Here is a 12,690-nt window from a genome sequence, read left to right as displayed (position 1 = left end):
TCACACCCTTATTTCGTATGTCTTCATTATCATCTACCAGCATTGCAATCATGATATTTTCGGGGTTTGCGGAATAACCGTTTCTTATCACCACATTCAAAGCAATTTTTCGAACGTTTCGGTCAGGGATATATAGAACTCCGGGATGGCTGACTGCGTGAATTGCGTCATCGCGGTATTACCCAAGTAGGTCCAGCTTCACGCATTCAGTTTTGATGCACGTTCCGATCAGCCGCTTCATCTGTGTGTAATTTTAAGTTTTTGAAAGCGGTAGGGGCATATAATATCCATGTTTATGTTCTTATATAAAGCTAGAGGTGAACTAGGTCATGAGATGTTCAGGTGGTCTGAAACTTTGCAGTATTAGCCCTATTCCTTCAGTAGCAATTTACCGGTATGCCGGTACGGTCATTTACTCGCCTTCGGAATATCTCTGCTTCTGTAGTATCTAATGTAACATGTTTTGCTGCGCTGATAATCGTGAGAAGATAACAAAATGTAGAATAATTTCCAACGTTAACATTGATATCCGCAGTATGATTTCGATCACGCCTTGCGGTATGTTTTTCGCGAATGTATGTCACCATCCAAGGCTTTACATTGTACAAGTGCAAGTGTACATTTACACTGTGCCGTGTGAACTATGAAGGCGACCGTTAGGAAGGACTTCGTCAGTTAAGATCTTGTGCTATAGATTAATATGTGAATAATGCAGGTAGTACTGGTATTGCAGGCTTACCGGTATTCCAGATCATTGCTGGATTATTCCTAGTAAGAATTGGAGCCACTGAGTACACTACCGGTGTGCAAGATTCAAGAGGCATTTCAATTAGGGATAACCAAACATTTGAATCTAATACAAACGAAACGTCACGGTCGTTGCAGTTGTAATTGTCCATAATAACTGTTGAATCCAATCTCTTGTTACAGATACTATTCATCAGTTAGGCTACATGTCTAGTAAAACAAGGCAGGCATATGTTTGTTTGTTAATGAACGGCACCTTAATGCTACAGTACTGGAATTATACATCAACAGACGTGCACTGTTGTGAACTGCCAATGGCTGACTCCCAGTATATGGCCAGTATATGGCCACAACATTTGTTGACCATTTGCTCTTACTGAAGCCATGAAGATGCCCACTCCCTTGAATGGATAAGCCAATATAATCGTCAGGACACGATACGACCCTGAGATACGGCGTGTCTTTACCATATAAACACTTACAGCCTAGAGGCTATAGGCCTGTACGACGAAGGAAAAGAAAACTATGAAGATTGCTTTCAATTTGCAAGGTTTCGTCAAATCGTCACAATAACGCATGGAGTTCTCCTCAGTCGGCCCAAGGTAAGTTTGGCTGATTCTAGTGATACGTTATAAAATGAGCGATTTACATTAATCCTGATGTGGTTAAAGTAGTCAGCATTGCTACTCAAGTACCAGTCGTATTCCCGGGCGTACTGGTATTTGAACTTCCTCAAGTAGCTGTAGAAAGTGAAATGCTTGCAAGGTACTTGAGTTTGGAGATGGCTGCTTCAAATTTACAAGATGTATCTTCGAAAATAGGCAGCACCTACTTGAGTACTGCAATGAAGTAGAAGTTCTTCACTATTGACCATCTCTGCATACATCTATATATATATTCTTAAGGTTAATTTGTGTCTCTAAATACATCATTTGTTCATTTTTGTTGCAGATTCCGGAAAAAGAAACGCGATGTTCCAGCATTTGCATCACGTCAACAGTGGATATCCTAATATATTATACTGGGCACATCCCATTGAAATCTTGGCAAAGATGGCCACAATCTGAATATTTGGATCTCGTGCCTCCTCACCGAGATGTTTTTTAAATGGAATCATCTATCGCTCAATCGGAAAATCTGCAAGACAATGATACTGAATATTTCTCAACTGATAAATGGCATGAAATGCTTCAGGAGACCCATTCATGATGTACCGTTAAGCCATGGTGGTAATTTCTTCACTGCGGTCATGAAACTATTTCTTGGTGAACAAAATATCAGCTGAATTCAACAACTGGGTCTACCAAATGCTTCTCAAATTGATATTGATATGTACCAAACGTCCACCCCCCGAAGCTGCATTTGAACCTGAAGAGAAGTATCAATGGTGTGCTGATTTCTTGATCAACTTTCATTGAGTGACATAGAAGGTGACAATGCTGCTATCACAATTTCGAGTCCTTACAGGCCGTGCTATCTTTTCGTTATTGTAAATGCTCCATGGTAGGGGTGCATTTAAAACAAACGGTGTTTGAAACGCCATGTTTATAACATGCTTTAAACAGTGTTTTAAACAAAGGCCTTTTGAAAAAAATTCTTTTTAAGTTGTAAAATTATGCCATAATTGTGTAAATACTTTCCAAAACACGTGTTGTATGAGCTCACGGACGATTACCACCCGATATAGCGGACTAATATCGATATGGGATGGCTGGAACCCTCAAAATAGTCGGTTTAACAGCAATAGCACAGATATTTCGTCAAAGGAGCTATATTTACACTATATTTACAATTGTCAATGTCAATCCAATATGACGTCACTATTGAATATTCTTGACGTCATGGCTTAAAAAAAGATGTTTTATACAAGGGCCTTGATTTATCATGTTTGTTTTAAATGCAACCCTATACTCCATCGTAATTGTCGATTAACGCGAATTGAAACTGTTGATTTAATCAATCCTATAACCCCCCCCCCCCTTTCCAGCTGCAAGGTTTCCGACAATGGCTTGTAAATAGGTAGAAGACGCTGATATTATTCGATATTCACTGTTATTTATGGCCTGATGCAGATTATATGATGTGTAGAAATTAAACACATTCATGATTTACTGAAATACAGAGTTGTCATAGTTTACTTGGTTGGCTATACAGCAGTGTCATACTTTACTAGGTTGGCTATACAGCAGTAAGGTTGTGATATGGGAAGAATGTCTAGCTTACTCACTAACTATTCTGCAAAAGGTTGAGGATCATTATTCTAGAAACAGCTGTATCGCTAGCTTGCAGAAAAGTGGATATTTCGAGGCAGATTGCAGGTAACTTTCTGGACCTACTTAGGTAAAGGCCAAAATGAAGTCAGCCATCCCGGAGTTCTATATATCCCTGGTTTCGGTCAGAGAAATTCAAAACCTGTTGAATCAAGTTGAAGATGTTTCTGGGTCCATGTGTTATATGTTTGTTTCCCTTGATCTCAAACCAAGTCGGAAAATATACTTCAAGGCAAAAACGAACCAGAATCTCCAGGTTCAGAGGAGGTTCAGCAACTGTTACATAATACCGTAAAACTCTGCAATGCATCCTAAAGTTAGCCATCTTGAATGCGCAACACGTGGTCCAACCTCCAAGTAAGCCAGATCATCATCAGCATTTCCTTGAATAATTACCCAGCACATTTATAAGCATATAACTGGTCCTTACTTAAGTCACTAACAATTTCCGATGGGAGCTTTGGAAAGGCCATAAGTGGTGGCGAGAGCTTTTTGAATTGAGTAACTGGCCAACAAGATACACTTCCACGTAGTTTTTTTCCAATTTGGTGTGACCAAGGTGCTGGCGATTCAAAAACATGCCGCTTAATAAAATTCACTCCTGGACATTGAGAGTCATAGCAGTTCCAACCAATTGAACTGCGGTCCTGTTCGTTTATTCTGTGTCCCAAAGTTGAACTTGGAAGCAAAGGCATACCACGAGTTGGTTGATATTGAACCTTATATCAACAATTTCCTCAAGCGATTGAGCACTTAACTGATGCAGAGTTGAAGAATGCCGCGAGAAGCCTCTGATTTTGTTTCATCCATGCAACAATCAAACAGTGGAACGAAATGTAAAGCTCGTAACAGAAGCATCAGCACAAGTTTCGGGATTTCAAAGACGAGATGGCCTCATTCGCCGAAAAATTAAGTCTCGTAAACTGATGAAAAAACTTGACAAAAGAATGCATTTTCAATAAGTCGTTAAATGTCAGTGTTTCATTATGATGTTTTGAACCGATTTTAAAAGGACTGTGTTGTGAATATACTTGTAATATGGGCCCAATATTCGGTATTGTCAGTGTGTTGCTTTTCTTTAAAAAAAAAACTAATGACAGATCACAATTCGTCAGAATAAATGCTGAATTTCAACAAAAATGTGCGTATATATTGTTTTTTTGCTATAACTCATTTTGTGTTCACAATAGAGAAAACTTTCTTCTGAAGACAGATAGAAACATGATGCTTCCGCAGATTTTGAGCTATATATCATGACTCTACGACCAGCGGTTGCCGAGATGGGTCATTTTACCCCCTCACGCGCAGAAATTGGGGGGTTGCCGGCTGGAAAATGGGGGCAACACCCTGAAGTCACTTTTTATTGAAGTTTTAGGTCTTTTGTCAGGATTGAGGAAGCCCTTTTTTGATTTGAAAAAAAAAAGTCATTTTCACTCCACCCTAGCCAGTATACTAATTTGGAAAAGCTAAAAATGTTCTAGTTGTCCGTCCAAGTCTATGGTTCAACAGAGTTTAACAAAAGCTAGGTATGAATTATATTTGAAATGGCTATATTGCAGCCATGCTGTTCAGTCGAATGTGGCGAAGTTTAGAAATCACTCCGTTTTCACGGCGGTCTATAAGTGTGGAATTTGATGTACGAGATATTTCGTGGAGTTGCACTTGCAACGCATTGGAGCTTCTAAAGCAGAGATTGTCAGTAACACACAGAGGTGGTCAAAGTAGTCAAGAAAGCTACTCAAGTAGAAGTAGAAGTAGCGACGAAAAAATCTACTCAAGTACGAGTAGAAGTACTTCTTCCATAAGCCACCTAAAACTACTTGAAGTAGAAGTGGAATTGAGTTACTTTAAATCTACTCAAGTAAGTAAGTAGTTTTGAAAACAGTCTTAATTCGTTCGCATGGACTGTCAAAAGCTGCAAATTGAGCTATGCGGAAGGTGCAGAGAGCTTGATTTGTATTGATGCATACCAGGAGGTATCAATATTCGACAGAATAAGCATTCTTTCGCATCATGGGATTCAAATTATATTATTGATATAAAAATGCGATAGTAACCCTTTGTTTACTAGAAGACCCCTTTTTTGAGAATATCATGGCATGGCGCCCTACCCCATATTATAAGGCCCCAGGTTTAGGCGAAGAGCAATACGGAGAAGTTGTATCGGATACGGTTTCAACACTTTGCCCGATTAGTATACGTTAAAAACAAATAGTGTGGATTGCAAAAGTTATATTTAGTGTAACTTCATTTTCGGAAAATACTACGCTTGTTTTTATGCTTCAACATGTATGTTCTACAGTCAAAATAACTGCAAGTATTCAGAACTCTAAGTATGATACTCGGAATTGAAAGTGAAATACAAAAACCACTTCTAAAAAGCGGAAAATATATTTCATGCCTTTTGTCCAAAAGCTTCAATGGTGATCTGCTAAAACAGGTGTAACGTTTAAAGAAGCCGGATTTTCCAGATTAGCAGGGCACGTCACGGGCTGTTAATTACGAAATGATAGGGAATTGCTAGATTGCGAAACGGTTGTTTTAAACGTTATGGTGGGCCATATTTACTGCGATGAAATATTTGATATGGGCGACAATACGATGAGAGCGGAATCAAGCAATCCGGTACCTAAATTATATTCACTGATACTTTCGTACAAACATATTTGTCACCCCATAATTACTGTGCGCGAATCGCAAAACAATTTCTGGACTTTACTTGACTTTTATAAATATTAAATGTTGGTACTCCGTGGAAACAGCCCCGAAATCCTTCAGGCTATCTTTCGTATTGGGAATTAAACTACTTCTACTTGACAAACTGAAAATAGCGAAAAGGAAGTAAGTAGATCGCAAAATATTATGAAGTAGAAATAGAAGTAGAGAAAATCAGATCTACTTGAGTAAGTACCAGAAGTAGTGGAAAACTACTTGAGTACTTCCAAAAAGTAGAAGTACTTCGTTACTGACCACCTCTGGTCTAACACATTATTTCTAATTTTTGGGAGAACTCAATTAGGATCTGCACAATTGCACCACTTACCGTACTCAAGTTCGTGTGATGTTAGACTCCTCGCCGACTAAATTTCTAGACAAACCTATTGTATGAATTTTAGATTTTGTGACGTGGATTGTAATTTTGCGGTATGTTCCCATGAGTAAAATACCAACTGGGCTATGGCGACTGCATCACGGAATATAGTGATTTTTAAAAATTGCAGCGATTTGTAGATATTTTCCGGTAATCGTGAAGATATTCCCTGTAATTTTGAAAGAACCCTCCTCCTCGCTAAGATAGAGCACTCAATCAAATATTTTTTTTCAGTACTCAAGGCCCTGATTGGTTATTTTTCTAATAATCATTTTTTTACTTCCACTTGCACCTGTTTGACAACATTTGAATTAAACGTCGTTACTTCTATTTTTACTATACGGGAAAACTCTTGACGTCCCTTCTACTTGAGTACCAAGGATGAGTAATGCACGGTAGCACAAACGAAGTGTGCTGCCAGACACATCGACAGCGATGTAACCTTGGTCCATCAATAATGACCAAGGCTTGGGAGAGGGAGGGAGTCAGGGAGACAGCGAGGTAATGGAATTTAGAGACTGATATTGTGGGATACCAACACTTATTTACTTCTCCCAAAAGTTAAGTAAATTCCCAAAATTTCGTCGTGTTCCGCGTGAAATAGATATGGATTATGGAATGACAAATACGTTTTCACGAAAGTGTCTGTCTATATAATTTTGGCAGCAGGTTACGTGGTTCCTTTCATACGGTACCGTTCTTTCAGCCATATCGCGCGTTGTATCGCAGTCAATACGACCCAGTAAAACGGTCGTAACTATTGTATCTGGGAAATAAGTAAATTTTCTGAAGCAAGACGCTGGTACGATAAATTAACGCCATCAGTTGGCGGGATTAAGCCACAGACAAACTCGGGAGTTCCCCTAACCGATCGAGCTTCTTTCTTGCTTCAACGTCAGATTAGCACAGCATCCGTCTGCAGAGGATGCTGGAGGTGCTAGCCAACATCCGAGCATGTTACTGTCAAGTTTCTGTTCAGTTATTTGTTATGTACCAGGTTACAGCCGGGTTGTAACCAAGTCAGAAGACTCCGAGTCACATGTCAATCTCACTTTTATAGTTTTGTCTCGAGTCAAGTCGAGTCATTTTCAATTCACAACCGAGTCAAGTCCTTGTGTTGACTGCTCAGCTCCCAGTTAACGTCTTGTTACACCCACTTTTATAACTCTGTTTATCGATATCGAAGGGATCCCATTTATACTAATTTTTTCACTTTTAGCAGTTTTGGTCGAATTTTGAAGTACAGTACCAAACCAATAGACGAAATATCAATAGTGCAGTTACTTTACTATTCTCAGACATTATAATGAAATGTCGGTCTTAGCCGTATGATTCTCGAGTCATATGACTTGGTTCGAGTCATGCGCAATGACTTGAGTCCAAGTCGAGTCAATACACAGGGGTAATTCCATGTCTGATCAACCAAAAAAATGGATTTCGTCACCACATAGTGTCAGATTTTGCTGAAATTTGGCTCAAAACATCATGAAGTATAGCTCACTAAATCACAATTTATTTGAGATGAATTACTTCAGTAGTTTCAAAGTTATCGCATGATGAAAAACAGGCTTTTCATGCCCATTCAACCGTGAAATTGAAGGGCTGTTTTTAAGTATATTTGGAATTGTCTGTGAATGAGCTACTTTGACCCTGAAATGTTGTTCACTTTGTTATGTTGTGTAAATTGATCTATTCTATCATTCAAGTGCGAAATTAATGATTTTTGGTGCACGGCCCAGAATTTAGCTCAAGGTAAAAGACGGTACCTCTGGAAATCACTCAAGCATGACAATATTTCAGGAGTCTCCCTCTCATTTCTGTCTACTTGAAAAAAGTTATGAAGGGTGGCAAATGAAAGCTGATGTAACATAGATTCCTTAGAAAATAAGTTTTTATGTAATATTTACTTACAAAGTTTTCAAAACAGGGTATATTTCAGGTCATGAAAATGTAGTGATTTTCCTAAAAAATGATGTTCGATATTCTAGTTGCCGTGTTACCTTGAGACAAACTCCAGCATGTTACTCATTTTCTGGAAATTCTTTGTTCTAACAGCTTTCATATGACACCATTTACAAAAATTTTGAAACAGACAGAAACGAGAGAGAGACCGCTGAAGTATTGTTGTTACGCTTCAGTGGTTTCTGGGGTTAATGAGTTACATTTTGAGATGTCAACTAAAAATCAGTAATTTTTGTCCTGCATGATAGAATAGATCACTTTATACAACATAACAAATAGAACAACTCTCTAATTATCAAAATAGCCCATTTACAGAAAATTTCAAATCAGCCTAAAAAATTACTTGGATTTCACGAATGGATGAGCATAAAAAGATTGTTCTTTATCATGCAATAACTTGAAAACTACTTATGTAATTCATTTAAAACAAATTGATATTTACTTGGATATACTTCATGGTGTTATAAGCCAAATTTCAGCAAAATCTGAAACTTAAGAGATACCCAATCTCTCTTTTGATTAATCTCAAATTGAATTACCCCATGGATTCAGAAGTATTTATGTAAAGTTAATTTAGAGGTACCATCCGTCAAATATTAGTTAGCAAAACATGTCAGCCATGTTCCTCTCCAAACAAGCTTTCATATGACATGTTACTTTCCAATTTTCGTGTAGACAGAATTACGCTGGATATAATTGAAGTTCATGTTACGCATGAACGATTTTGAAAAGTGTCACTTTATGAGGTGGGTTTTAACCCCTGACCTCATTTGATTATGTGACAATTTTCCCTTCAGTAGCAAGAATCTCTTCTATTCTATCATTAGACACCATAATCCACTCTCAAGTACTTGACTATGCTGTTTTATAAACGTTACTGTAACAGGTAATGTAAAAGTAATTGAACTTCATGGCTGGGTGAGCACAAAATGGCCATTTTTTAAAATGCGATAACTTTGTGATGGGTGGACCAATTTTGACAAAATTAAGTTTACTGCAGTCAGAACTGGATTCCAGATTTACCCCTCCATTCTCATTGCAATCTGAGACCTAGTGGTGACGAGTGCGGTTGATTTGACATGGACTTACCCACAGTCGAGTCATTTGCGTATTTTGTGAAACTGACTATAGTCAAGTTAAACCGTCAGAAAATCGTGACTCGAGTAAATATTACTCTAGTCATAAATATTACTCAGCATCTGTCAACATCATAAGTATATTTAATTTTGAAGCAGTACTTATCTATATTGTATAGTTTCCACGTCATTGTTGATCATGGTGCAGATTGTTTTGCAACATGTGAAGGAACGTGCAGTTAGTATGATGAAGGAGTTACAGCAGATGAAGCAAGATCAAGATCATTGCGATTTCATAGTTCCAGTCTGAAAGGATGTGATATTAATTATGTGTGTATTTTGACTCCTATTGATTCAATATCTGCTATCTTTACTTTTGCAGCATATCTATTTTAGCCTAGATTGTACTATTATTTATCCTTGAAGACTGGTTGGTGGTGATGATGGTGCCGATTGCTATTAAAGATACAGAGAAACGTGCAGTGAAGATGATGGAAGAATTATATCGAATGAAGCAAGATCAAGATCATTGTGATTTCATAGTTCAAGTCGGAAATGATGCCTATCACACCCACAAAAATATAATGTCGGCTGGTTCAGATTACTTCAAAGCCATGTTAAAGCATGACACGAAAGAAAGTCAAGAAAATAGAGTTGTACTTCAAGATGTAGACTCCGAATGTGTCAAAAACTGCATCGATTTTATATATTTCAGTAAATTGGAGATTCCTGATGAAAAAATCATAGAACTTCTTCACGTCGCAATCATTATGCAGTTGGAAGATCTGACGCATGCAATATGCGAAATCTTGGTAGATTCAATATCTGTTGAGAATTATTTCTCTACAAGAAACGTTGCTGATGTTTATGGACTCGATGACATTTCTTCAGAGTGTAGAAAATTTCTACAAGAAAATATCAGAGAGATCGAAAACCAAGCTGGATTCGGTAACGTTGACAAAAATGATATTATCAGTGTTTTGGAATCGGAGAAATCGATTTTGTGGGAGGAAGAAAAACTGAAGGTATTGCTCAAGTGGATTGAGACATGTCAAAAAAAGAAGGAATATTTGCATGAGTGTCTCGAATTGATAGAGTTTGACGGAATCTCACCAACATTTTTGCAGCATCTTCTAGAAACTCATCCCATTATCAGGAATGATGCCAAGTCACATGCGTTGATCCACAGACATTACCTGGAAGTATCAGTTGAACGGGTCAACAAAAAAGAAATGATAATTCTTTTAGATTTGGAAGCAGATTGTATGCGATCTTTTAATCCGGTTTCCGAGAAAATAACGAGGTTCCACGATGCGAAGTTTAAGCATTTTAATTCTTTTACAACCATCGTTCTCGAGTCATATGTTTACATTTTATGCGGGAATAGATCCGTTCATCGACTCAATTTTCGAAGAAAAAATTCAAAATGGCAAAGGATGGAAGATATGTTATGTCGCCATGGTACATATCCTTCCTCGGTGTCGTTGTGTGGATCAATATTTGTCCTCGGAGGAAGTTACGACCCGGAACTAAATTCTGTGGAACGGTTTGATCCTTCTTTAAATCGATGGTTTCTAATGGAAAACAACCATGCAGCAGATTATGGTGCAAGTCACGTGGCATTGGATGATTCTGTGTATTGTATTGGAGGGGGTGATGAGGATTTCCAGGTTTCTGCAGTCTGCAGATTCACTCCATCCTCATCAGAGTGGGTTGACCTTGAACCGATGAGATATCCTGTGTGTGATAGTGGTGTTGTTGCAGTTGATCGAAAGATATTTGTGACCGGCGGTTTGAGTGGAAATGAGCTCATCAACAATGTAGAATGTTACGATGTCACATCAGCTCAGTGGTCTTCATTACCATCTATGAATGTTTGTGATGAGGGCCATGCTGTTTATCACATCGGCAATTGGATTTATGCGGTGAATTGTAATCACGATTCCGATGACATTGAGAAGTACGATATATTGAACAAGAAATGGTATAGCTTGAAAAAAGATTATGGTTATTGGACTTTTATTTTCGGACCCCGAGGATCTGCAATGGTGAGAGTATAGATCAGTGGTACTTGAACTGAGGGCTCTTGAGAATATGTGATATTCTAGCGTTGACTGAAAACCTCTCTGAATAATGTTTAAGCATGCATTCTCGAGATTCGCGTAAGTCTCTGCTGTGCTGCAACATCAAAGTGATCTTACATATATATTTGTTGTTAAATGATAGTTGGGTAGCAAGCAATGTTCCCTCTAATTTTTGACGGGTCTGCCCACACTCACCAACTCACTGCGCAGACCCTTTGAAAACAGTGCGTAACGACAAAAAAGTTCATCACTTTGGATTTTTTGTGCACAACTTGGATTTTCTGTGCGCAGATACCGTGAAAGCACTGCGCATGTGCGCAGCTTAGAGGGAGCATTGGTAGCGAGTAAAAGACAGATGACTGTGTGCCGGGGCTCAGTTGAGTGATACAATAATGAATTTGTAATGGCTAATTTGAAAGTAATGTTTTAATCGCGTGTGGGTCTGAAGTAAACTTGTTTCGAGTTATACATTGTGACAGTCATTACCTTTCCTTTTTTATTACCTGCATCTACTTTTCATTCAGTGTACACACCTCCTACACATCGCCTAGTACAGGTGGGTGTCTGAAAGATTACTCCAAGTCGTTTCGACAAAATCCTATTTTTTCGTTGTATCGCAGTATCGTGGTGTATTAAATGATCAAATTGTTTTTAATAAATTGAATTGGAATATTATTGTCATTCAACACACATTCGGTTTCAATCAAAGTACTAGCTGATATTTTTGTAAGTAAGAAATTGACAAATGAAAGGCAAGGTAGATATGAATTTTGTGATTCGATATGCTAACCTGCCTAGCCAGTGTTTTCTTTCATCATTGATTTTACTTACCACTTCCTAACACATGCATTTTGCTTTTATTAGCACGTCAACCATTTATTATTTTGCTTCGCCTAGGATAGGTGGGTGTCTGATTTCAAAGAATTATCAATGTCGTTTCGACACCTTTCTATCTACTTGTATCACAGTCTTCTGGTGTATTGACATGTTGAGATTGTTAATAATAAATTGTGTTGAATTCATGTAAGTTGATATTTTATTTACCCTGATAATTTATCACTAACAGCTCTTATATGTCAGTACACTGGGGTAAGATGTGTAGCAGTTCTAACCAACCTGCCATGTTCGTAAAATTATCAATCAATGTTAATGCAATTGGTTATATACATTTTGTCAATGCTGGTATTCTAGTGATGAAATTATGTTTGTATTTTGACTCCTGGTGATTCAATATCGGCTATCTTTACTTTTGCAGTATGGTATATCTAATGTAGCCTAGACAGTACTCTTATTCATCCTTGAAGACTGGTTGGTGATGATCATGGTGCAGGTTGCTATTAAACGTGCAGAGCAACGTGCATTGAAGATGATGGAGGAATTATATCGAATGAAGCAAGATCAAGATCATTGTGATTTCATAGTTCAAGTCGGGAATGATGTCTATCGCGCTCACAGAAATA

General features: G+C 38.0%; 1 protein-coding gene across 1 annotated transcript; it reads left to right on the top strand.

The window, feature by feature from the left end:
• Window positions 1-9,313: 9,313 nt before the first annotated feature.
• On the top strand, window positions 9,314-11,714 carry LOC145442962 (kelch-like protein 6). The gene has a single exon (XM_080320999.1). It carries the CDS (start codon window positions 9,587-9,589, stop codon window positions 11,204-11,206), a length of 1,620 nt encoding a protein of 539 aa, XP_080177125.1. The 5' UTR covers window positions 9,314-9,586; the 3' UTR covers window positions 11,207-11,714.
• The last annotated feature ends 976 nt before the right edge of the window (window positions 11,715-12,690 follow it).

The sequence above is a fragment of the Botryllus schlosseri genome, chromosome 1, assembly GCF_051294905.1.
Source record: "Botryllus schlosseri isolate E-star chromosome 1, Bs_hap1, whole genome shotgun sequence".
Taxonomy (NCBI): domain Eukaryota; kingdom Metazoa; phylum Chordata; class Ascidiacea; order Stolidobranchia; family Styelidae; genus Botryllus; species Botryllus schlosseri.
The sequence above is the reverse complement of the archived record's forward strand: the minus strand, read 5'-3'. Positions and strand labels throughout refer to the sequence as shown.

Excerpts from the sequence above, each read along its gene's own strand:
- LOC145442962 (XM_080320999.1), top strand. The coding sequence starts at position 9,587 with ATGATGGTGCCGATTGCTATTAAAGATACAGAGAAACGTGCAGTGAAG.